This window comes from Rhododendron vialii, chromosome 10a (genome assembly GCF_030253575.1).
Source record: "Rhododendron vialii isolate Sample 1 chromosome 10a, ASM3025357v1".
NCBI lineage: Eukaryota > Viridiplantae > Streptophyta > Magnoliopsida > Ericales > Ericaceae > Rhododendron > Rhododendron vialii.
The window spans coordinates 38,391,729-38,415,305 of record NC_080566.1 but is presented as its reverse complement, the minus strand read 5'-3'; the positions used below and the strand labels follow the sequence as shown (position 1 = coordinate 38,415,305).

Sequence of the window (23,577 nt, the reverse complement as noted above, 5' to 3'; positions counted from 1 at the left end):
AGTGATTTGCATCCAAATTATTTCTGCATTGAAAGACATGATGATTTTACCCTTAACGGGTCGAAAAACAAATCAAATTTGGAAAATCATCACATCACACTTATTTTAAATCGGATAAATACCTATTGTATATCAACAAAGAGGGTATTCAATGTAATAAAGTATTGTGGACTCAAATTAACCATAAAAATAATAAATTTTTGTGCTTGAAAAATTGTTTGAAAGCAAACTGATTCAAAGATCATCGGAGCTCGATCTTAAAGCTAAAATAAGTTTCCGGGCCCTTAAATCCCTAGTTCTAGGGTATCCGTTCATTCGTAGAGTTTCACAAAGCTTATAGCTAGGGCCTTCACAATTCATCAAAGCATACAAAAACTGTTTCATTAATTATCAGGATTCGTCCTAGGCACACAAGGCGGAGCTTTTACATTTACGGAGCCAAATTTGGGTTTCTACGCCACCAACACTATCACATGACCACTGCAACTACCACATCGCCACCACTGCCATTGTTTGAGCACCATCACTGGATCAGTACTGTCACCACCACCTTGACCACAAACACTTCACCACTGCACCTTCATCACCACCACCGATCCATCATTTCTCACTATCACCACCACAATCACCTCTCCGATGTCCACCGTGATTTCACCACCATCCATGCCGCAAAATAGTTCAAAATGTTCTTAATGTTTGAATCTACCGCGATGGCTTCATAAAAACACAATCTCCACTGTCAGTCAGTCAGTCACAGAATATATTTAGAATATTTGGCACATAAATTTCTTTTGTTCATTTCTTTTGACTATTGAGATATTTCAGTATATTCACGAGGATAATCGCTGCTTCCATTTCAACCACATCAACAAGAAAAAGATGGAGAATTTCCAGTGGAACAATAGAAGATTCTGATTCAATAGGGATAAACCGTACCATCAGAGCATGATGCAAATAGAGGATAAGAACGATGAAAGGCCACACTAGTACTTGTAGAATCTTTTGGTCGGCACCTGAAATATATACAGACCATATCGGAGCAACTACACCAAATTTCAAAATAAGATAGGGACAGAAAAGAAAAACAAGCACATTAAAGACTGCCAGTCATAAAGTTCAATCTAGAGCACCAACCTTGCTACAAACTACATTTTCGCGTATGTAACAGCGTTTTTGCTCCTCTTGGTCATAGACTCGTAATCATATCAATATGCTACCCTCATAATCACAACAGAAGGATGAAGGTTTTTGCTCATCTATGCTTGTTAGTGCATATCTACTATGGATGGAATTCACCCAAGCATACCAATTTCAGCATACTTCTACAGAGGCTACTCATATCCAGAAAACGGAAGAGGTATCTAAACATAACTCTCCAGGATCTAACAAATCAGGGTAAACCTTTAAATATAACATCTTGTCCGACCACAAGTGCAGGGGTGGAGGAAAATTTGAAAACGTACTATAGAATTCAATATAAACCAACACATTTTCCCCTCTCTGGCTCTCTGCTTCCAGCAATCATGTTATAATCTGCACTAACAGGGTCATCTCAGACATATGCACCAGAAAATAGAAGCTCAACAATCGTTACCCGATAGAATGAGGAGCAAAATAAAAAGCACTATCATCTATCCATCAAATTAGGAACCAGAAACCCAAAATATAAATTGGAGACACTTGTCGTTTGCTATGTGAAGATTGCAAGATTATCCCCCGAGAGTGCCTAGCTACTGCCACAACATAGGCTTATGGTGTTCGATATTTACCCACGAACTAGATGGTGGCATCTTTCTTGTTGTTCTTGTTATTCAAACTTGTCTTGTTTTCTTGCATTGTCCAAATGAATTAAAAAACAAGGGAAGAAGAGAACATTAATTGATGAGATACATAATAATAATAATAATAATAATAATAATAATAATAATAATAATAATAATAATAATAATAAGGTTAAGTGCTATAAAGAAGAACTGATGTGTGATTGTGAAAGAAGAAGTTGGGTTTTTCCCAGAACTGAATGACCATTTTCTTCCTCCAAACTTTTCTGCTGCTACAATAATCTTTCTTTGTTGCGTTGATTCTTTCTGGTTTTGGTCATTTGGGAAAGAAGAAGAAGATGAAAGAATTACACTTTGGCCACAAACAATTACTCTTGGCTGCAAATTATTGAAAGCGTGATTACTACGCACGATTATCTTGGGTTTTACATGCTTCTTGGACGCGAAGAATTCCACTTGGCCGCAAACAATTACTCTTGGCCGCTTCGAATTACTCTTGGCTCCATGTTATTGAAAGCGTGATTACTACGCACTATTCTCTTGTGTTTTACATGTTTCTTGGACGCGTCGAATTACACTTGGTCACAAATAATTACTCTTGGCCTCGTCGAATTGCTCGTGGCCGCACGTTATTGAAAGCGTGATTACTATGCACGATTCTATTGCGTTTCACATGCCTTCTTGGCTGCATCTAATTACACTTGGCTGCATAAAATAACTCTTGGCCGGGTCTAATTACTTGTGGCCGCACGTTATTGAAAGCGTGATTACTACGCACGATTCTCTTGTATTTTACATCCTTCTTGGCCGCGTTGAATTACATTTGGCCGCGTCTAATTACTCTTGGCCGCTTCTTTTTCTTAATCGTGTTCATCAGTCACGCTTTGATACCAAAACTCCTAGCCACAGACCTATTAAAGGCATAAGACCAAACTCCTAGCAGCTCTCTCTCTCTCTCAGAGTAATCTGTCGAAGAATCAAGTACTCTCTTTGCAATGGGAACAAAAGCAATCAAGCAAAACCAGGTTCTGTCTCTCTTGAATTTTTTTGGGGCTATTTGGCTACAGGTTTATTACCAATTAAGCAAAAAACAACAAGCAAGAACTGACAAGAAATGCTGATTAATCGATTTATAGATACTCAGCATCTGGAATTCCATTAACGTGACTACAACGACCTAGAAATTATGATTCGTTTGTACTTTAGGTTTATGCCCAACCTCATTTACTGTCCATTTGGAGGAATGGTGAGAAAAGAGAAGAAATTGTTGTGCTTTGATTAAGAAAAGAAGAGAAATTTTAGTGCTTTGATTTATTTACCAGTTAAAGATGTTGGGATGCCAATCATTTTTGTAATGTTCATATATATCGACGAATACCAAAAACATTTTAAAAGCAAATAGACGTATAAACGATGCTAATGCTAGTGTTATTAGTTCTATGGTTGATGCGGATATTTGAGGCTTAAAGTCGAATTCTCTACTTTTCGATCAAAGTCAATTCGATGGATCCATTGCCAAATTTTCAATTGCCCGTCATGTCATTAGTTACAATCCAGTCTCACTGTAAAGATTCAATCACTTTTTGATGTATCAGAGTCATGTCCAGAGCAAGTGCTTATAACTTTCTGCATAAGCAACGCGGTGCGTTTAAGTTTCCTGCCCTTCTCAAAGTAGCACTTGATGTTTCCAAGGGAATGAACTATTTGCGTTTAAGTTTCCTAGTGTGAGTTGCAAGTCATTTTTAATCATATCAATAATAGCTTCTTCGTGTTTTTAGCTCTTCAGTGAAAATTCTATTCTTCTCTGGACGGTCGTTAAGGTTGCAGACTTCGGAGTTGCTAGAGTGCAAACTCAACCAGGAGTGATGACTGCAGAAACTGGAACATACCGTTGGATGGCACCTGAGGTTGAACTTTATCTTAAATTGCCTATAATTTTGAATTTGTGAGTCAATGTTCATGCATGATTCTTTTTGATAAGTATGTGAAGTTCCTTGCTAAAAAGTTTCTCCTTCTAGTTGTATCATGCTTGCCTCACCATGCATTTTAGGGATCAGTAATATTTCATTCCAAGTGCGGAAATGGAACGATCTTGGCTAACTGGGTGTATTACTAGGATTTCCTTCTGTGCCAATATTGTTGTTCCAAGATGCCCCGGGTCCGTGTTTTGGAGCCAAGATCTGGTACCGTTTACTTGTGGAGATGGACTCTCTCTGTTCTTGTTGTACATTGTTTCAGGTAGAATTTGTACTTCCAATGTCATCAGTGGGCATTGTAAAACCTCCTTGTAAATTGGAGTAGATAAATTTCTAATTAGAAGTTCTGTATTAGACATCTATTTCTGGTTTGGGTTTTCAATGTCTCTCTCCCTCACTCTCAGATAATTTGATGTTCAAGTAGGAGAGAATGGTAATAATGCCTTAAAATAGTTTTGGGTGCATTGAAGGTTTACAGCTATGTTTCTACTTGTTGATGATTATATGTGGAAATAATCTCCTATTGGTCAGTTGCAAGCTTGCATCTTTGACATATTGACTCTGGCCTGGGGGCTAACTGCTGGTATAATCATTTTTCATGTGATTTTCTAGAAATTACTGTCACCGGCTGCAAAAATGTCACTCTTCCTAAAACATCCTTTCTGGGTTTGTTGTTCTAATAAAGGGAACTCTCTTCTTAAAATGTTATTTTGTGCATTGAAGGTCATTGAACACAAACCATATGACCATAAGGCTGATGTTTTCAGTTTCAGAGTAGTGCTGTAGGAGCTGTTAACAGGAGTAGTAAGCCTTTCAGTGACTCTGGTGTGCAGGTTCCGTACTTGTACTTAACACCTTTGCAAGCAGCTGTTCAACAAGTATTTGGCTTTTCCTTTTCTTTCTTTCTATACAACAATACTGACCTCCCATTTTTTGCCGGGATTAGAGTATGGGATTAGATCACACGGGGACACATTTTGTGCATTTTCTAGGAACTTTCACTTGTGTGGTTTGGATTAAATGTGCTAGATATATCCAATCCCACGAAATCAAGGATACAGAATACCGTTATGTATCTGCTCGCTATATTCCAGTCAAACAATCAGGACCTTGATGTTTAATTAATGATTCATCTATATCGTTTATATGGTTACCAAGGTCTGCGGCCAACAATTCCGAAGAACACCAATCCAAAGCTTGTCGAACTGCTTGAGAGGTGCTGGCAGCAAAACCCCACTCTGAGACCCGATTTCTCAGAAATTATAGAGATGCTGCAGCATATGGCCAAGGAGGTTGGTCATTTGCCAAAGGTTTTCTTTTTGATACATTGAAAAATAATTTTTATGTCCTTAATGAGTAGTTCATTTTACAATACATGGAGTGGAACCTTGGTTATTATGAACTGTTGAAACAGGTGGGATGTGAGGGAGGCGATCGTCACAAGGATAAATCAATTGGCTGATGTTTCTCGGCACTCAAAAGGGGTCATCACTAAAGCAGGTTAAAATGCATTTTACAGCTTTTTCTCCTGCTGATCAGTCAAGGTGTATACCTGGAATAGTTTGTTCATTTCTAGGCTTGTTTCTCACTCAGTTTTTGTTCAGTTTGGTGTTCTCTCCCAGTCAATAGTTTGTATCCTTGAATCATTTGTGACGAAGCAATTGTAGATGAACAACTTGATTAAAAAGAGTCAAATCTCTCTCTCTCTCTCTCTCAACTAGCAGCTTTCTTATTTCGACAATAAGCAATGCCTCCTTTGTACCCAACTTCAGATGCATGTTATGATGCAATTTTTACCTTCGAATCAACGGCGAAAATAAACCCTCAAGCCAAATTGGGCGCGGAGTATTTGCGTTCGAAGTCCCTTGGTTCTCCATAAGCGAGATATCAAATGTTACCCTCATATGACTGGCAGTGAAAAAACCTAGCTAGGTATCATTTTTCTTTCATTTTCCTTCTCTCTCAGTCACTCATACAGCATTAATCAATACTCAAAATAGTGTACAAGATGGCCGAAGAGGGCAAGCCATAGCAACGCCTCACCCACCCTCACACCAGAAAAAGTTTTAAAATGAGGTTCTTCCCTTCTGAAAGAAAATCATTTCACATGACTAATCAAACTGTTGTACTCCAACAATTATTACCACGGGTATTCTATCCACCTATTCTACAGGATGAAACTGCAGATATTTGATTAATTGTGAAATCCAGGTGTTCACTCGAGCTGTTTCGTTCAATTAAAAGGAACCCAATCTCGGGCAAAACTCGAAACTGCTTGCTTTTGTGTCTCCTCTGAATCATGCTTCCTACGACCATAAATGCCCTCTTCCGGCAACTTCAGCATGCCCCTTATAACATTGAGTGCGAAGTTGGCTTTGAACTGCTGCTCATCGTCAATCACGTGGACAAACCCCTTGTTTAATCCGAATTCGACATGGAAGAATGGAAAATCCTCGGGAACAGAACCACGCAACCCCTTTACACTCGTATCAATGAGCTTCTTCGTATTGTGCTGGCTCCACTCATCTTCAGCTTCATCAATTGCCTGAAGGAAACTCGTTGCACAAACTTGTAGAAGAAGATTATTACAGATGTTGAGTTCTCAAGAAACAAGGGAAATTTCGTGATCAGTGTGATTGGCATTTTTCTATCAGGCTAGAAGGCAAAAAATGGTAAACACGTGGTATCTTTATTTCAGTGTCCAATGATTCGTATGAAAAGTAAACATCTTCATTGCTCACAACTCTCTCTTAAATACTCCCTCCGTCTCATAATAGATGACAATTTTGGCATACGTACCTTGCAAGAATTTATCAAACAAGATTTATATAGCATATGAAAGCATTAAAAATTAAAAGACAGAGATAAATTCTTAAGATGTTGGAGCTAGCGAAATTGTCATCCATTTTGGGACAGAGGTTCTTTCTCAATGTTGTCTTTCGGTCTAAGCATCCACTCAAATCCTATTTCCTTTCTCACAGTATGGTACTTTCTTCAATATATGAAATTTGTGCCTATCAAGCAAAAACACAATGTGGAATAAGGAAATGGGACTTCTTTAGTTCTTTTAGTTCTGTATTAGTTTTATCAACGCCACCCTGGCTCAAACAAAAGGAAGCGAAGCCAACAATACAATATTTATATCCTGGTACCCAGAGACAGAATCAAATTTTAATACGGAGTATTAATAATTCACATGGCGCAAGGGTTACCTGTGGGAGAGAAGCTATTCATAGGTGGCGATTCCAATGGTCCTATAGGAGTTAATAGGCAAGAGTATGAGAAAGTCTATGGTAGTTTTGGGTTTAGTGACTAAAATGAAGCTAGTAGAAGTATTTTGGATTTTGCAGTGCTTTTGTTCTTATAGTTGTGAACGCTTTTTCCAAGAAGAGGGAGGAACACCTAATTACTGTTAAGAGCGGGTCCAACAGAAGTCACATAGATTACCTTTTTGTTAGAGACACTCAACGTTTGTTATGCGAAGATTGCAAGATTATCCCCGAAGAGTGTCTAGCTATTGCGACAACATAGACTTCTGGTGTTAGATATTTGCCCACGAACTAGATGGTGGCATCTTTCTTGTTGTTCATACTTTGGCCTCCACATTTGCGAAATCCTAATTTCGTCCCTGCTGGTACCCATATGCAAACAAGATTCAAACTTGTCTTGTTTTCTTGCATTGTCCAAATGAATTAAAGAACAGGGGTAGAGGAGAACATTAATCGATGAGATACATAATACTAATAATAATAATAAAAAAAAAAAAAAAAAGAAGAACTGATGAGTGATTTTGAAAGAAGAAGTTGGGTTTTGCCCAGAACTGAACGACAATTTCCTTTCTGCAAAATTTTCTGTTGCTACAATAATCTTTCAAACTACAATAATCTTTCTCCCTTTGTCTTCATCCATTGGCCTTTGTTCGGTTCCCATCTTTGAAAAATATTTTGGATGTAATGAGTGGAGAGATAGATAGAAAAAGTTATTGAGAAACATGTAGAGAGAAAAATGGGTTTCTCAAAGATGAGAACCAAACAAAGATATCATTCCCACCACACTGTGCCCAAATTTGAACTCTGCAAATTGGCCCAAAGTTGGCGCCAGGTGTATGAGGTAATATTTCCGTGACTATGTTCATTCATTTTGAATGTCAATACTTAAAAAGTAACGTATAATAATCAAAATTAATTCGCAAAGTTTTGAATTGGTAGAAAAAAAACAAATATACTATAAATATAATACAAAACCTTAGCGCCAATCATTTACCTAAAAAACTCTTAGAGCCAATGTTAGAAAATTCCATACCTCGCACAGTAGAAAAATGGAGAACCGAAACCCAACCTATGAGGGGACAACATGAATACTCAGGCATTTGGACAATTGCCATCAAGTAGTTGTCCTAATGTGATCATGAGAAACGGGCTCAGCAGGCTCGACTTCTGTTTCGATAGAACCACAGAAACTTGGTGCATAGTTGGTCGGCACAGCGGGTCGGGGCGCAAGCATGCAAGTGCTAGCTTGACAGCAAGAACCACTGCTTCCTCCGTTTGATTCCTTGGCAGTGGGAGCCTTTTATCCAATACATCCTTCACGAAAATACCATAAGAAGATGGTGGTGAGGAATCCAAAGTTGATGAAGAAAGAGAAGAGATGAGATCCCCTGGATGCCTCCCCATTATAACTTCGAGTGTTAAAACTCCAAAGCTATAGACGTCTAACTTCTCATTTGCCTCCATTGTGTAAGCAAGTTCTGCCCAAAGAAATGAAGGGTACAAAGAACAGGGAAAAATAAAAATAAGAAATTGTAAAGGTGGCTTAGGAATTAGCATATTCAAAAGAAAAACATGAGACTAATATTGATAGCTAAGATGAACTATGCAAGTACCTGGAGCAGCATATCCCAAGGTACCTGTGAAGGAAGTCCAATTTGATGAGTGCAGGTTTAGAAGTCTAGCAGTTCCGAAATTAGAGAGATAAGCGACGTCTTCTAAGTCTAACAGAACATTCTTGCTTGATATATTGCGATGAATGACCGGGGGTGAACAACCGTGGTGCATATATGATAGAGCATCTGCCAAACCTTTAACAACATTCATCCTCTTAATCCAATCCAAACTTAGTGCTTCTTCCTCACAGCTTAGTTTCTTGTCCAAGCTTCCCCCTTCCAAGAACTCGTAAACTAAAAATGAGTGTCGTGGATGTGAACAGTAACCCAAAAGCCTGATGATACGCCGATGTCGTATCTCTATCAATGCACGAATCTCACTCGTAAAACTTTGAAGATTAGCCAACTCGCCATCTTGCGAAGGATGAAACTTCTTTACAGCAACAACCTGACCACTTGGGAGCTCAGCCTTATAAACAACGCCATGTCTACCTACTGCAATGCAATGCTTGTCGTTGAAATCCTCCGTCGCTTGGATGATAATTTCATGCACCAATTTTCCATCGAAGCTCCAAATCTCAAACAAATCTTTATTAGCTTCTTTATTTGGCTCGATTTCATTGTCTCCCATTTTGTTGCGATGAACAAGGAAAATCATAGCAATAGTAAGAAATAAAATCCCCAACGTAGGAACTACAACTGCTAGTACAATTTTGCAATGATTTCTCCCATTATCTCCTTTGCTCTGCTTCATTGAACATGGCATCAAACTAGTTTTATTGCCACACAATTTGTCGTTATTTCGGTATGCCTGAAATGGAGCTTCATCAAATGCTTTTGTGTTGGGCAGAGGACCTTCCAAGTGATTGTAAGATATGTCAACAGATGTTAAACTTAACATCCCGTTAAAAGACGAGGGGATAGAACCGGACAACAAGTTGTGGGAGAGGTTTAATGTCTCTAAGGTTTTCAAGTCCCCGATCCCTAGTGGTATCTCTCCTGTTAATAAATTATTTCCAAGATCGAGATTTTGAAGAAAGTGCAACTTTCCTAATTCATAAGGAATAGTCTCCCTGAGAAGATTTCTGCTCAAGTTCAAGTTCAGAAGATTCACACACTCACCCAGCTTCCCTTGGATATGTCCGCTAAGATTGTTTCCAGACAAGTCAAGATGCTGAAGACTAGACAGGTTGGCAATTTCTACTGGAATATCGAGTGAAAGTTTGTTATTGCTAAGAGTAAGATTGAACAACAAAGCCAATTTTCCCAAATTCTTCGGGATCTCACCAACTAGATGATTTGAAGAGAGGTCAAGTAAATGTAACTGAGTTGCACTTCCAATGCCAGGTGGAATGTTTCCAGCAAGGTCATTGTTGGAGATCTTTAGGCTAGTCAAATTGGGAAACTGTTCCCATGTGTGCCAAAGCTCGCCATAGAAATTATTGTGACTGAGATCCAAATATTCAAGGTTTGGGAAAGCCTCAAAAACTTCTGATATACGCCCAGTTAGTTGGTTTCGATCAAACCTAACACGGCGTAACTGACTGCAGTTTCTCAAGCTGTTTGAGATATGACCTGTTAAATAGTTGTTTGTTGTACTAACTTTTACGAGTGATCCACGAGCGCAAAAATTTGGTAGTAGAGGACCTGTGAGCTTGTTGTAGGCTATTTGAAGCTCTTGTAGATATCTAAGATTTTCTAGTTCTACAGGGATAGATCCAGAGAGAGAGTTGAAAGCAAGGTGCAAAATCGTGAGGTTTTCCAGGTTCCCTATTGAAGCGGGGATTGATCCCGTGAGATTATTCGTTGACAATCCAAGATCAGTAAGAGATTTTAGCATTCCTACTTCTTGAGGGATAGATCCAGAGAGAGAATTCTCGTAAAGGAACAACGTTGTGAGGTTTCTCAAGTTCCCTATTGAAGCGGGGATTGATCCTGTGAAATTATTCGTTGACAAATCAAGATCAATGAGAGATCTTAGCATTCCTACTTCTAGAGGGATAGATCCAGAGAGAGAATTCTCGTAAAGGTACAACGTTGTGAGGTTTCTCAAGTTCCCTATTGAAGCGGGGATTGATCCCGTGAGATTATTCATTGACAATTCAAGATCAGTGAGAGATTTTAGCATTCCTACTTCTTGAGGGATGGATCCAGAGAGAGAGTTATCGTAAAGGTACAACGTTGTGAGGTTTCTCAAGTTCCCTATTGAAGCGGGGATTGATCCCATGAGATTATTCTTGTACAGTACAAGGGCAGTGAGAGATCTTAGCATTCCTACTTCCAGAGGGATAGATCCAGAGAGAGAATTCTCGTAAAGGTACAACGTTGTGAGGTTTCTCAAGTTCCCTATTGAAGCGGGGATTGATCCTGTTAGATTATTCTTGTACAATGCAAGGGCAGTGAGAGATGTAAGCATTCCTACTTCCTGAGGGATAGATCCAAAGAGAGAGTTCTCGAAAAGGTACAACTTTGTAAGGTTTCTCAAGTTCCCTATTGAAGCGGGGATTGATCCCGTGAGATTGTTCGTTGACAATTCAAGATCAGTGAGAGATGTAAGCATTTCAACTTCTTGAGGGATAGATCCACAGAGAGAGTTCTCGAAAAGGATCAATCTTGTGAGGTTTCTCAAGTTCCCTATTGAAGCCGGGATTGATCCGGTGAGATTATTCCTTGCCAATTCAAGATTAGTGAGGGATTTTAGCATTCCTACTTCATTAGGGATAGATCCAGAGAGAGAGTTCTCGTAAAGGTACAACGTTGTGAGGTTTCTCAAGTTCCCTATTGAAGTGGGGATGGATCCTGTTAGATTATTCGTTGACATATCAAGGTCAACGAGAGATCTTAGCATCCCAATATCTCTAGGAATTGTTCCCGAAAGATCATTGATGGACACATTAAGAGATGCGAGTCTCGAAAGGCTGCCGATGGAAGAGGGAATGGTCCCATATATTAAGTTGTTGGACAGATCAAGTTTTACTAGATGAGGTAACGAAGAGAAGTTAAGACTGGAAAGCGTACCTCTCAAACCAATACTGTCAAGGGTTAAATTGGTTACTTCAGCGGCCTCATTGCAACCAATTCCAACCCAACTGCAATGACTACTTTGATTCCATGATGAAAGGAGAGATTGGCTTCGATTGTCAAGGCTAGCTTTCCACTTCAAGAGAGTGACTGCTTCACTTTGTTTTGCAACTGTATTAGTTGAGGGAGAAGCATGAGCAACGGTGGAATCCGATGAAGAGACAAATGGAATTAGGATGATAACAAAGACAAAAATGATTATGGAGTGAACTGCTTGGAAATTGGGAGCCCTTTTAGGTACGGATGCCATGGCTGGTTTCTTATGACACAAGCTAGGAGTAGAAGTTGGGTTGCATAGAAGGATGAAAGCTTTACATTTTCATTTATATGGGGTACTATTTATAGGAACATGATTTGTCTCCCATGTAAATCGCGCGGTTGAGATGAATTGATGCGTACAATGAAATTCACATCACACATTAAGTCTAACATGTAATTATATCTACACGACTTATGCTTCCAGTTTGTGGAAATTCTGCCAAGTTTGGTCCGGACCAGTTTGGTCCATTTTTTTTATCCGGATCGTTTAAAAGTGTTTTGGAGGGTCCAGATTTTTCTGTGTATTTTATATTAAAAAGTATTGTAAACACTACGAACAAATCTAGACCGTCCAAAATACTTTTTGGACGGCTCGGATGAAAAAAATGGACCAAACTTGACCAGATCCGAGGAGGACAATTGATGAGAATTTCAATTTCCAGAAGACATAAAGAGAACAAGTGCATAGACTTCTATTAGTGATAGGAGCTTTCACAATCAATTATCAACATCAATATATTCTGGACCCGCATAGACTTGACTTCGACGGCCATTGGTGATCACCTTCTCTTGCCTTGGAGAGTTGGAGGCCTCTGGGAAGCAAGATTATTCAATTAGCTATGTATTGCCATTCATAGTTGTCATTGTCAAAAAGTTTTTACTTTTTTGTTTTTCGTAAATTTTTTAGATTTTTTTTTTAAACTATGGAAACTACAAAAAGATGTTTTCCTTAATTTTTTTTGAGAAACACAAATATTACCAAACATGTTTCAACTTCTAGTTTCTTAAAAACAAAAAACTGAAAACTGAAAAGGTTACCAAATGCACCGAATTAACAACATGACTAGCCAGCCTATAGGGAAAGTACCGAAAACCAAACATCAAAGAAAAAGCGATTTGCATTCCACACCGCACCTATTCTCTGAGAAATTCTTGGTTGCAAATCGGGTACCACGTGGTACCTGACGCGCACACCCGGGCCGTTCAAAAAGGCAATCGACGGTCTAGATTGAAAGTACCGAACAGATTTAGAAAAAGAAAGAAAGGAAAAATGTGTTTCAATCTGGACCGTCGGTTGCATTGTTGGAAGTGTCAGAAACCATGTCAGCTGTACCCTATTTGCACCAAAAAATTTATCAATGGGAAGAGCTGGGAATAGTTCTGCGCACAAAAGATAATGAAGGGAATCATTATTGAAACATATTAATGCGAAGAGAGTCATCCACTGTGATACTACGGACATAATACCGTCAAACACGAAGAGAGTCATCCACTATGAGTCATCCACTGTGATACTACGGACATAATACTGTCAAACACAATGATCACCGTAGAGTACTAATGGGAAGACCTGGGAGAGACTAATGGGAAGGAAAGGGAGAGACTAATTGGAAGACTTGGGAAAAAATAATGGGTAAACCTGGGAAACATATTAACAATTCTTGCTCATACTTACATTTGGAAATTTTTATCTGAATGAAAAATTGGAAGATTGGATTGAGCACCTATACTTATTTTATTGAGCTGATTCTCCACAAGCTCACTTGAAAAATTATTTTAAAATTATTGATGGGCTTGGATTATCTGTGCAGGATCCGGAGTGGGCCTTGTGCTCAGGGGCGGCTCTAGAATTTTAGTTCAGCGGTGAGAAAATTACAAAGAAATTTTTTGTGTACAAAGTTCTATGTAAAATGCTCATATTTACATTTGGATAAAATTTTATTGGGTTAGTTTATTTTGTTTACTTGAGCTATAGTACCTACCTATTCACAAACTTTTCACTTACTTTGATATTGTATGATTGATTTAGTGCAGACAATATTAAGAAAAAAATTACAATTATATGGAAGAAATACGAAATTCATAGTGCATTTTTTAATCAAGAGGGTTTGCTTGGAGCTACCCCTGCCCGAGCTGGACTGTTCACCATCAGTGCACCACCCATCGATTCCCATAGAAGGGATCTTGTTTACCTTCAGGTTTACTGAACTTTGGCCCCTTATGACGTTTACTACACAAAAAATTGAATCTGGAATCCCCTAATCCACACAGATCGATGTTGAGTCTAAACTTCTCTCTTTAGTTTACAAATTAAGGACTCAAATCCGTTCCGTTGTGATGATTTTCTAGCTAAGCTAAATGGAAGAAGTTGGAAGTGATGGACGTGAGCTAGGAGTGATTGACGCTTGCCGAAGGCAAAATGGGAGGCAAATGGTTGCAAATAGGGCTGTAAATGAGCCAAATCGAGCCGAATATTAGAATGTTCAGATTCGTTCATTAAGTTGTTTAGCGAACTCGAGCTCGAGCCAAACTCAATGAAAATTATGACGAGCCAAACTCAAACAGAGCTGGTCCAGGTTTGGGTCGAACTCGAGCTTGTTCACGAGCCTTAACAATCTAATAATATCATATTTTTATGCTCTCGTACATGTCTAAAACTGAAATTCATTATGTACATAAATATGTTCATATACACATATAAAATGATAAAAACATATACATAAATAAATTTTTAGTAATTGTAAACGTTTGGACTTGTACAAGTTTTAAAATTTTCACTATATAACTATATAAAATCCTCATGATACACATACTCCAGGTTCACAAGCCTAATCAAGCCGAATACTGATGCGTTCATGTTTGGCTCATTTATGAAACGAGCCTAAAATTGAGGTTCAGGTTCGGTTCATTTAGTAGACAAATCGAACTCGAACGAGCCTTTACCGAGTTGAGCCTCGAACAGTTCACGAACGGCTCAATTCATTCACAGCACTAGTTGCAATGACTCAAATCCATCCGGTTGCATCTCATCAAATCTAACCGGATGAGCCAAGATTCCAGCTTCGGTTTTATTTTCTAATCCATGTGTCCAGTCCATCCAATTTGTGGTAATTCTGTAGTTGTCTGGAAATTCCGTATTGGGGCAAATTTTGTGGAAATTCTGTACTAACATCAACTGGCATTATTGGCTTATGTGCGCGCACCCGATAAACATGGACTATGGTGGGAGCTTTCTGTCAACTAGAAATTGTTTTTTTAGTAATTTACTATGGTTGCTAATGGTCACTTTTCTTCCTGTGGAGGCCTCTGGGAAGAAAGAAGATCGAAAAGCAAGCCCAAAATTATTCAATTGCTTTTAACAGCCCGGTCTTCAGATTTTTGAGGCTCTAAGCGAGGTTTGGAAACGGGACCTCTCATTTTCAATATATTAATTACTTTTTTGATATAGAAAACAATTAAACAAGGCTTGGTAGAGTGGGTGTACTAGCTATTTTAGAAGCTTAGGTTGCGGGTTAAAGCCTCACAAGAGGCATTTCAAAACTCTTTATTGAAAGCGTTATTACTCAGAACGATTCTCTTGTATTTTACATGCCTCTTGGACGCTTATAATTACACCTGGCCGCGTTTATTTACTTCTGGCCGCGTCTTCTTTTAATCATGTTCATCAGTCACGCTTATGAACTAAAACTCCGAGCCACAAAATACAGACCTAATTAAAGGCATAAGACCAAATTCCTCACGCAGCTCTCTCTCTCTCTCTCTCTCTCACACACAGTAATCGGTGGAAGAATCAAGCACACTCTTGCAATGGGAACCACAGTAGTCAAGCAAAACCAGGTTCGTTCTCCCTTGAATTTTTTTGGGGCTGTTTGGCTACACGTTTATTAGCAATTAAGCAAAAAACAAGAAGCAAGAACTGACAAGAAATTCTGATTACACGTATTGATGATAAACAAAACTATTATAGCAGAGGAGGAGACTGGCCTTGTTTAATGGAGACTGGCTCCTATTCAAGTTAGGTAACGAGTATGAAGATGAGAATCGAGCATTGTTTAATGGAGATTTTTCCTCAAGTAGTTGCGGTGGAACCTAAAGCAGAGGAGGAGACTGGCCTTGAACTGAATGAAAATAACATAGAGAAGGTAATAATGCATCTCCTTTTGTTACAACTATTATAGCTTTTAAAGCACTTAAGTGTGGTTTTAACATATTTTTGAAGCAGTTGATCCTTTTCTACACTGTGGTGCTGCATTACCATTTTATAAATCATATTTTCTGTCCAGATTCATAGGGGTTTCAGGATACGTATCTGTATTGCTCATAAGACCATTTTTTGTCGATATAAGCCAGTATCAGTTAATGTACTGAAATATCGATATCACAAATCCAAAATCCCTATATGTCAGTTTTTTGGCTGATATGCTACTTTATTTAGAACCCTAGTTTTGAGTCGATAGATGACCGAAATCTTGTGGATTCTGTTGTGTTATTGTTGCTGGAGAGAAGCAATGAGCAAACAGTTACTGATAATAGAATGTCCTCACTAGATTTTGAACATTTCTTTTTTCAGTGTCTCACTGATAGGAGCTTCACTGTTCATAAGATAAAAATTATGTCCTGAAAACTGATACAATGTCCTGAAAACTGATACACATTGTTAATAGTTCATGACATTTCATTCCTTGGCAACAATGCCATGTTCTGACTCGATACTTGATTTAGTATTTAAAAGAAGCTTCTATAGTTTGCAGTGTATTTGATTATATCTATACCCGAGGCACCGAAGTTCACTTCTTTTCATTCATTTAGGTCCTTCAAGAAACACCGGCATACATAGTCGAAGAACCAAGTGAATCTCTTGAACTAGTAGCTATCGAAGAGCCAATCAGGAAAATTCATTTCACCGGGCTATTTACAGCTGTAACTACAGTTGTGGTGTTGTCACATGGAAACTACGGGAGAAATTACCATCCATTGCAGCAGTTTACGTTCTATAGTACTCAGACTTTCATGTTTAGCTTGGGGTCTTTCATGATTAAAGAAGGGTGTTAGGGAAGACATTTTGTCATAAACGTTGAAGACCCAGAATGGGATTGGGTCGGCCATGATTAGTGAACTTCAGTTGACAAATATTGCACTTTTTATAGTTTCGTTGTCACTATGATAGTGCGACGGTTTATTAATAGCAATTCAATTGATTGTATATGATTTTATAAGCGGAACGTCAATATTTACACAGACAATAATATTTTTATCTTTCTGAAAACCAGGACTTGGAAATCAATGTCTTTTGTGCAAGCTTGTATGTGGTTTTGCAGTGTCTGGAATGGATAGAATTTTGAAGCAAAATGTGTGCTCTCACCATCTAAATATTGGAAGGGCGCCTCATTTCACTACTTTGAAAAGACATTGCCTATTTTGTCTTTCACATCTTGGGAGGAATACAACCAGGTGGGGCTAATTCAAAATCAGGTAGAAAAGGCTTGGATGTGTTATTGGCACTCTCTGTCTCTGGAATGGATTGGATATTTTTGAAACAAAATCTGTGCTTGGCCGTGGCTAATATTGCAATGCGCTTTTTTTTTTTCTTCCCTAATTCCAAGATCCACACCCTAGAAAGCAATTTTATTAGTCCAGAGATGATACTATCGGAGGATCCGGGTCCCTGCTAATGAAGGCCTTTGCCAAATAGTTCCAGCTTTACAAGTCAAAATGTATCGTCCCCGAATTAATCATGAACATGACACCTAAAAAAGAGCATTCTATACGGGACCATACAATTCTGCAAATTCGATTATTAATACAAACATAGATAGCGATCAAGCACACTCATTGGAGACTGGCATTATTGAAGTGTTATTGGGCATGACTTTCTTGCTACACAACACAAAGCCTTTGAGAAAGAAAGTGTTTGTTGCCGTTTTAGATGACTTCGATTTGTCTCCCCATAGTAGAAAAAACTGAATATATCAACTGATACATACTTCAGCTGCCCTCCATCCCTAGTGAGATTGTCCTATCACCATTCTGAAATGCTTTTCCTCCACACTTAACCTTAAAACAGGTCACTTCCTGATATTTAGTGACACTGAAGTCTGATCACTGAACGAACACTGCCATGAACAACCAGGGTTGTTGAGAATGGAACTTATAGTTCATTACTTCTAAAATTCGGGAAAATTGACAAAAAGAAGTCAGCAGATGCTCAATAGAAAGTGTGTCACCGTCAGTATTGAGATATTTCAATATATTCACGAGGATAATCACTGCTTCCATTTCAACCACATCAAGAAGAAAAAGATGGAAAATCAAAGTGCAAATCTTTTCCATTTGAACTTCTATTTCCTTGGAGAATTTCCAATGGAACAATAGAGGCTTCTGATTGAATAGGGATAATCCATATCATTAGAGCGTGATGCAAATAGAGGATAAGAACGATGAAAGGCCACACTAGTACTCATAGTAATGGTGGTGGAGGGGAGGTGTTATGGTGGTAGTGTTGGTGGTGGAAGGGTGGTAGTGCTCCGAAGATCATCTTTGTAGTTGACGACGGCTCTCTACCCACTTTCATAAGTGAAATTTTATTATTTGTAAAGTTAGATTCCATCATCTTGTAGTACTTGGAAAAACGTTTTGGACAACATATAATAAACCCTTGATTCAGTTTAAAATGAGCGAGATGTTAGCGTGCATCTTACCAAAATAATTTTTTTTTTACCCACTGAGGATAAAAATGGCATTTTTTTTTATGTAAAAATAATTTTCAATCCAAACAACTTAGGTTATAAAAGACATTCAACAAGGTTTTTAACGGTTCAAATCACACACAAATTGGAGTTCGGAAGTGAACAGAGCAAGCTCGCAAAGTTTGGTTTGTGGTGGAATTAATTCAAATATGCGCCTGAGGAGCATTGAACTGCGCCCGGGGCGCATAATAGTGCGCCTAAGGCGCATTAGAACTACACAACGAGTCAAACTTCGCGTGCTGGCCACGAACACTCCCAAACTCCGATTTGCACGTGGTTTGAACTGTTGAAAAGCTTCTAGGGAATTCGTTCATTCTTTAAGAGGTCAACAAAATTCAAAAAGACTTTCCACACTTCATCAAAGCACACAAAAACTATTTCACCATCGGGATTCATCCAAGGCTCTCGGGGCTTACACATTGAGCAAATTTGGGTTTCTACACCACCAACACTATCACTTGACAACGACATCTACCACACCACCATCACCACCACCACCGTTTGATCACCCTCCTTGCACTAGTTCTGTCGCCACCACCTTGAGCACAAACACTTTACTGTAGTACTGCACCTCCACCACCACCCCCATCATTTCAAACTATCACCACCACAACCACCTCTCCATCATTCCACCAACATCCACCGTGATTTTACCACCGCCAATACCAAAAATTAGTTTACAACGTTCTCAATGTTGGAATCTACTGCAATCAATCAATTCGTAGAAACACAATCTCCCCTATCACACAACACATTTTGAATATTTGGCCTCTAAAATCTTGTTGTGTTTCTTTTGACTACTAAGAGAAGTCAAAACCCACATATCTACCATCAATGCCGGCCAGCTCATATATTTTGGAGGTCCGAAACGAATTCCCTATTTTGAGGCATTTACATATTCATGAATTTCTTAAGGAAATTATAAAAGCACAACAAAATTTCACCCGTCAATTTTGATTTTAAGTGCCCTCCGCGGATGTCACCCATCAATTTCATGTAATTGCTTGCTAGTTTAGCATCAAATCAAAATCGCATCACTGCCACTGTTAGATCAGCTTGAAGATCACCATGTGACCGCGGTTTTGATTAGTAGGGGGGGAATTCATGGAGTTGTTGTCTTGAATTCTCACAAAAGGGTCTTAGTTTTCGAGGACGCGCCCTGGCGCACTGAGATGCTCCCGGGGCGGAGGAAATTGTGCGTCTGGGGCACATGGAAACTTCAAAATATGTCAAACTTTGCGGGCTTGCCACGGATACTCCCAAACTCCGATTTGCACGTGATTTGAACCGTTATAAAGCTTGTTAAGCCTACTTTATAACCCAAAGTGATTTGCATTCAAATTATTTCTGCATTAAAAGACATGATGATTTTACCCTTAACGGGTCAAAAAACAAATCAAATTTGGAAAATCATTGCATCACACTCATTTTAAATCAGATAAATACCTATTTTATATCAACAAAGAGGGTATTCAATGTAATAAAGTATTGTGGACTCAAATTAACCATAAAAAAATAAATTGTTGTGTTTGAAAAATTGTTCGAAAGCAAACTGATTCAAAGATCATCGGAGCTCGATCTTAAAGCTAAAATAAGTTTCCGGGCCCTTAAATCCCTAGTTCTAGGGTATTCCTTCATTGATTAAGAGTTCCACAAAGCTTATAGCTAGGGCCTTCACAATTCATCAAAGCATACAAAAACTGTTTCATTAATTATCAGGATTCGTCCTAGGCACACAAGGCGGAGCTTTTACATTTATGGAGCCAAATTTGGGTTTCTACACCACCAACACTATCACAAGACCACTGCAACTACCAGGTCACCACCACTGCCATTGTTTGAGCACCATCACTGGATTAGTACTGTCACCACCACCTTGACCACAAACACTTCACCACTGCACCTTCATCACCACCACCAATCCATCATTTCTCACTATCACCACCACAATCACCTCTCCAACATCCACCTTGATTTCACCACCATCCATGCCGCAAAATAGTTCAAAATGTTCTTAATGTTTGAATCTACCGCGATGACTTCATAAAAACACAATCTCCATTGTCAGTCAAGCACAGAATATATTTATAATATTTGGCACATAAATTTCTTTTGTTCGTTTCTTTTGACTATTGAGATATTTCAGTACATTCACGAGGATAATCACTGCTTCCATTTCAACCACATCAAGAAGAAAAAGATGAAGAATCACAGTGCAAATCTTTTCCATTTGAACTTCTATTTCCTTGGAGAATTTCCAGTGGAACAATAGAGGCTTCTGATTCAATAGGGATAAACCATACCATCAGAGCACGATGCAAATAGAGGATAAGAACGATGAAAGGCCACACTAGTACTCGTAGTATCTTTTAGTTGGCACCTGAAATATATACAGACCATATCAGAGCAGCTACACCAAATTTCAAAATAAGATAGGGACAGAAAAGAAAAACAAGCACATTAAAGACTGCCGGTCATAAAGTTTAATCTAGAGCACCAACCTTTCTACAAACTACCTTTTCGCGTATGTACAAGCGTTTTTGCTCCTCTTGGTCGTAGACTCGTAATCATATCAATATGCTACCCTCATAATCACAACAGAAGGATGAAGGTTTTTGCTAATCTACGTTCTTGTTAGTGCATATCTACTATGGATGGAATTCACCTAAACATACCAATTCACCTAAAAATCGTTCTTCTATCACCTTCCTAGTTCGTTGCCCATAAAGCATGTTTTCCAAGAAGAGAAAGGAACATGGTTTATTCATATGGAAGTGTGTACTTGGAGGGTTTCAAATAAGTTGTGTTTACCAAAATGTCCTGCTGCACAAATCAGGGATCAAACCTCTAAGATCCTTGTTTCGACTCTAACGACCGGATATAGGGTATTTGGCTCCAAAGTACCTTCAATATGGGAAAGCACTCGGAGAAAACTGATGTTTTCAACTATGGAGTTGTGATTCTTGAAGTGATGTGCAAAAAGAGGCCAATTAATAGAGAAAATTTTAGCCAAAAGATGGTGAATTTGGTTGATTCGGTTTGGGGGTTGTACTCCGAAGGGAAGGTGGTTGAGGCAGTGGATGAAAGGCTAATGGGGGAGTTCGAGGTGGGGGTAAATGGAGAAGCTTTTGCTTCTTAGTTTGACTATGCGAACCTGGATAGCTTTGCAAGGCCATCTCTATGAGGAGGGTTTTGCAGATTTTAAACAACGAAGTAGAGGTGGTTGTTGCTGTAATTGAAGCCGAGTCTCAGTTTCTCCTGTGGGGTGTCATTAACTCTTGAAGATATTGTTTCAGATGGAGAAGAGGAAATTCAAACACCAGGACACATGTTTGAGATCAAAATGTGTGAAATAGAAATAGCAGTGGTCATGTTTTCTTCTCATTAATGTAGAGCTTGATTCTATTCATTTTTTTTTTTTCATAGGGAGAAATAGTGTTTGGTGTTGTTTTGTTCAATTCAGCCATGTCTAAATGACCATAAGTTCAATGGCCTCTATTTGGTTTTATTTTGTATGCTGAGGGCTAAATGGCTAATGATCTGGTCTTCCACAATAGTTCAGCTAATCTACAATTTTTCCCATGTTTTTGGTACCCTCTTTTTTCTGTTTGTTGAGAGTGGATTATGTACAGAGATGAGCAGTACTGCTTCTCTTATTGCATGCTAATTTCAGTTTCATTCTTGACGATAGCATTTTAGACAGGGAGGAAGAAAGTGAGACACTAAATCACTTGTTTGAGATCAAAGTTGGATGAAGTAGAGGATGTCATGTTTCTGTTACTGTAGTGCATATGCGGATTCTTTTCATTCTTTTGTTTTTGTCTTTGATTGGCAGAAATTGTGTTTTGTTGTTTAGTTAAGTTGTATGGAAAATGATAAGTTGAAGTCCATTGGCCTGAGTTCAAAACAAATGAATTGAACTGTTTGGTCTTCAACTTGCTGATCTATACTCCATTTGTGTCCTCCGGGTGTTATGGTGTAGCAGGAATCATCACGTGTATCAAGGGTCTTCCTTTTCACTTTTCAGTGGATGAGGCTTCGAGGGACATTGGCAGCTTATTTGGTTTGCCACCAAATCATCTTAAACAAGTGTAGAAATTCTGTTCTTTGCATTAGCTACCATGGTGGAGGTCTTGGCTGGGATTGTGGCTCTTCAATGGAGCGATTGGATTCACAATGTGGAGATGCTGACCGATAACATAAAGTAGTTCATAGATTTAGCGCACAAAGAAGCCATGCAGTATTTCTAGCAATTTTGTTACCAACTACAATAGAAAAGTCTTACAGAATAAATTTAGCAAGGGGAAATTCATCACAACCAAAGAATTGTAAAGCTAAAAATGAACGTAGTTCATAAAGTAAAAAAAAAAATAGCAGCATCAATCCTCAATTCCAGAACAAAACAGCAGCGCTAACCTCCTCCTCCAAGTTAAAAACTAGCCGGCCAAACTAACTCAAGGACGACCAGTCAAACTTTTTGTTTCACTTTTGTCTTCTTAGATAGTTTACCTTCAGACTTTTTTTTTTCGTATGCTTAACCTAAGTTTGCAACCTCCATTGACTCTCAAGTACATGACTCTCAAGTAATGTGTTTGACTATGCAGGATGTATTCGTGGTATGGCACCAGTTGGTAGACAAGATTGGTTAATCCAAAGTTCAATGAGATTGAAAGCAATTTTTTGCACCCAATTATACAACTTCAAAATACCAACCTGAAAGAAGTCGCAAAATACCGCCAATGTTTGGCCAGATCCCATAATATTTGTTCTAGGCTTCTAGCATTTCTACCAATATGGCTTCCACTGCTTCTCTAGCAACAACATTCATTCACACATGATTCTTTTTCCCCCAACATGTCCTCCACCCTAGATTCCATCAATTTCCAAATTCAAATCAAAGTGTGCAAGCTTGTACATTTTTCGACAGCAACAGTATACCCCTTTGGAAAATTTGGCACATTAATGAACCTCAACACAAAATATTTTAGAACAGGACTGGAAAAACTTTACAAAGCTGCTTTTGTTCATTCAGGTGGATCCTCAATTTACTAACTACGGTCTTAGTTTCCCTA

The 23,577-nt window shown here is 38.6% G+C and overlaps 2 protein-coding genes and 1 pseudogene across 4 annotated transcripts in view; 2 read left to right on the top strand and 1 right to left on the bottom strand.

Annotated features, from left to right (window-relative positions):
- LOC131302525 (serine/threonine-protein kinase STY17-like) overlaps nt 1–5,464 on the top strand; it is a 37,627-nt gene extending 32,163 nt beyond the window's left edge. Inside the window, exons 15-16 of the mRNA XM_058329203.1 lie at nt 4,916–5,049; nt 5,172–5,464. Of these exons, the coding sequence (XP_058185186.1) occupies nt 4,916–5,049; nt 5,172–5,219 (182 nt within the window). The 3' untranslated portion in view covers nt 5,220–5,464. The remainder of the gene's footprint in view (nt 1–4,915; nt 5,050–5,171) is intronic.
- A 2,182-nt stretch (nt 5,465–7,646) lies between these two features.
- LOC131302524 (MDIS1-interacting receptor like kinase 2-like) lies at nt 7,647–12,048 on the bottom strand. 3 transcript variants are annotated; one of them, XR_009191771.1, is made up of 3 exons: nt 8,640–12,047; nt 8,060–8,504; nt 7,647–7,687 (listed from the first exon to the last, which is right to left on the bottom strand). XR_009191771.1 is itself a non-coding variant. In XM_058329199.1 (2 exons), exons 1-2 carry the CDS (start codon nt 11,968–11,970, stop codon nt 8,119–8,121), a joined length of 3,717 nt encoding a protein of 1,238 aa, XP_058185182.1. In that variant the 5' UTR covers nt 11,971–12,047; the 3' UTR covers nt 7,714–8,118. The 3 variants fall into 3 exon arrangements, 2 of the variants coding, with proteins under 2 accessions (XP_058185182.1, XP_058185183.1); XM_058329199.1 differs by lacking the exon at nt 7,647–7,687 and having other exon boundaries at nt 7,714–8,504; XM_058329200.1 differs by lacking the exon at nt 7,647–7,687 and having other exon boundaries at nt 8,301–8,458; nt 8,640–12,048.
- Nucleotides 12,049–14,117: 2,069 nt separating this feature from the next.
- Nucleotides 14,118–17,025, top strand: LOC131303218 (nifU-like protein 2, chloroplastic; annotated as a pseudogene).
- Nucleotides 17,026–23,577: the final 6,552 nt, after the last annotated feature.

Coding starts and splice junctions, on each gene's coding strand:
- LOC131302524 (XM_058329199.1), bottom strand. CDS start 11,970: ATGGCATCCGTACCTAAAAGGGCTCCCAATTTCCAAGCAGTTCACTCC. Junction 8,505..8,639: donor CTTGGGATATGCTGCTCCAG/GTACTTGCATAG, acceptor TTCTTTGGGCAG/AACTTGCTTACACAATGGAG.